Raw genomic sequence first — 1,392 nt, 5'->3', positions numbered from 1 at the left:
GGCTGGTGGACCGCAGGCGGGGACCGGGTGGTCCCGTCTCACCTGATCCTTTTTGAGCGTGATCTGCCCGATCTCCCGGTTGCCCACGAAGGAGCGTGTCACCTTGTGCACCCGCTCGCCTGCCCGCACCCGGATGATGAAGTTTGGAGGAAAGTAGCCAATTTTTTCACCGATCTTCCCCTGAAAGAAGCCGGTGGGGGTTGGAGCCAATGTGTACGACTCCCCCCATGACAAAGACCTTGTGGGTTGGCATGAGGACACAGCGGACTTAGGGGTCTGTGTCCCCCTTAGAGTGCAGTTTGCACTCCCAGCTCAGCTCTCTCATCTCTCCCCTCTGTGCTTGTAGGACACCAGCCTTACCCGCCACCATTCCTCATTGGAGTCATCGACCACGGTGATCTTCTCCCCTGGACTGCAAAGGGAAGGAAGGGCTCAGTGAGAGGGGAGCAGGGACCACCTGCCGTGGGAGAGCCTGAGACTGGCAAGGAAAATCGATCTCCCCACAGCACCAGCTCGTAGAGACCTAAGTCAGGTGAGGTCAAGGAATGCACACAGCCCATGGGCTCGGGGACAGACATGTCCTGTGCGTGAGCAGCTCAGCCTCGAGTACAAGAAATCAGTGGAAGAGCATCAAGACAGAGCTGGCTCAGCGAGAACCAGGGCCCCCGCTCAATGTGTAGCCCTCTGGGACAGGCAGAAGAGCCGCAAACGCCAAACCACAGGTAGCCTGGCGGGAATTTCTGCGCTCGTTCAGTCATAGAAGCCTCCTGGCCATGAGAATCTCACTGTTGATGACTTGTCCCCCTTCCCACGGGACACCCCATATCCTTCCCCTCGTCACCCCTGTGCCTATTACGTGGACAGGAACTTACGGGAAATCCAGGTCGTCTTTCTCGAGGGCTTTGAAGCGATAAAGTGCCACAAAATAGTGAGACTGCAGATAGCCACCACGAATCCCTGGCTGTGGCTTCTTGTTCTGGGCGAGGAGGAAAGCAAGAGGGATTCGGGGCCCCGGAGAGGCTGACGATAGCCCAGCGGGGAGATCCCTGCAGCCCCTCCCCACACTGCTGGGGGCCTTTGGGGTGTAAGGGGAGGATGATGGCTACCTTGTCATCTGTTGGGCTCTTCTCAGTCTTCTTGTCCCCTTCAGAGGTGCCTGGAAACGGGAGGAGCGGGGGTTACATCTCTCCCGGTTCCATCTCTCCCGGTGCTGCCTCTGTGCCCCGGGACCAGCTTTCTCCCAAGATCTTCTACACCCAGGTCAATGCGGGGAAGCAGAGAGAGCCCCAGGGTGGAGACCTCTTTCAGCAGAGCAAAACCCACCCTCCTGGGCCCCCCAGTAGAGTCTCCCTCTCCACCCCACGCTTGTGGCCGGAGCTCAGCCCCCCTCCC

The 1,392-nt window shown here is 59.1% G+C and overlaps 1 protein-coding gene across 1 annotated transcript; it reads right to left on the bottom strand.

The window, feature by feature from the left end:
* Positions 1-42: 42 nt before the first annotated feature.
* STAC3 (SH3 and cysteine rich domain 3) lies at positions 43-1,156 on the bottom strand (the record flags this gene model as incomplete). Its single annotated transcript, XM_009872778.1, has 4 exons — positions 43-180; positions 361-412; positions 873-976; positions 1,107-1,156. Coding segments are annotated over 4 exons (344 nt in total), but the record flags the coding sequence as incomplete, so codon positions are not given.
* Positions 1,157-1,392: the final 236 nt, after the last annotated feature.

This window comes from Apaloderma vittatum, unplaced genomic scaffold (assembly GCF_000703405.1).
Source record: "Apaloderma vittatum isolate BGI_N311 unplaced genomic scaffold, ASM70340v1 scaffold33927, whole genome shotgun sequence".
Lineage (NCBI taxonomy): Eukaryota > Metazoa > Chordata > Aves > Trogoniformes > Trogonidae > Apaloderma > Apaloderma vittatum.
The sequence above is the reverse complement of the archived record's forward strand: the minus strand, read 5'-3'. Positions and strand labels throughout refer to the sequence as shown.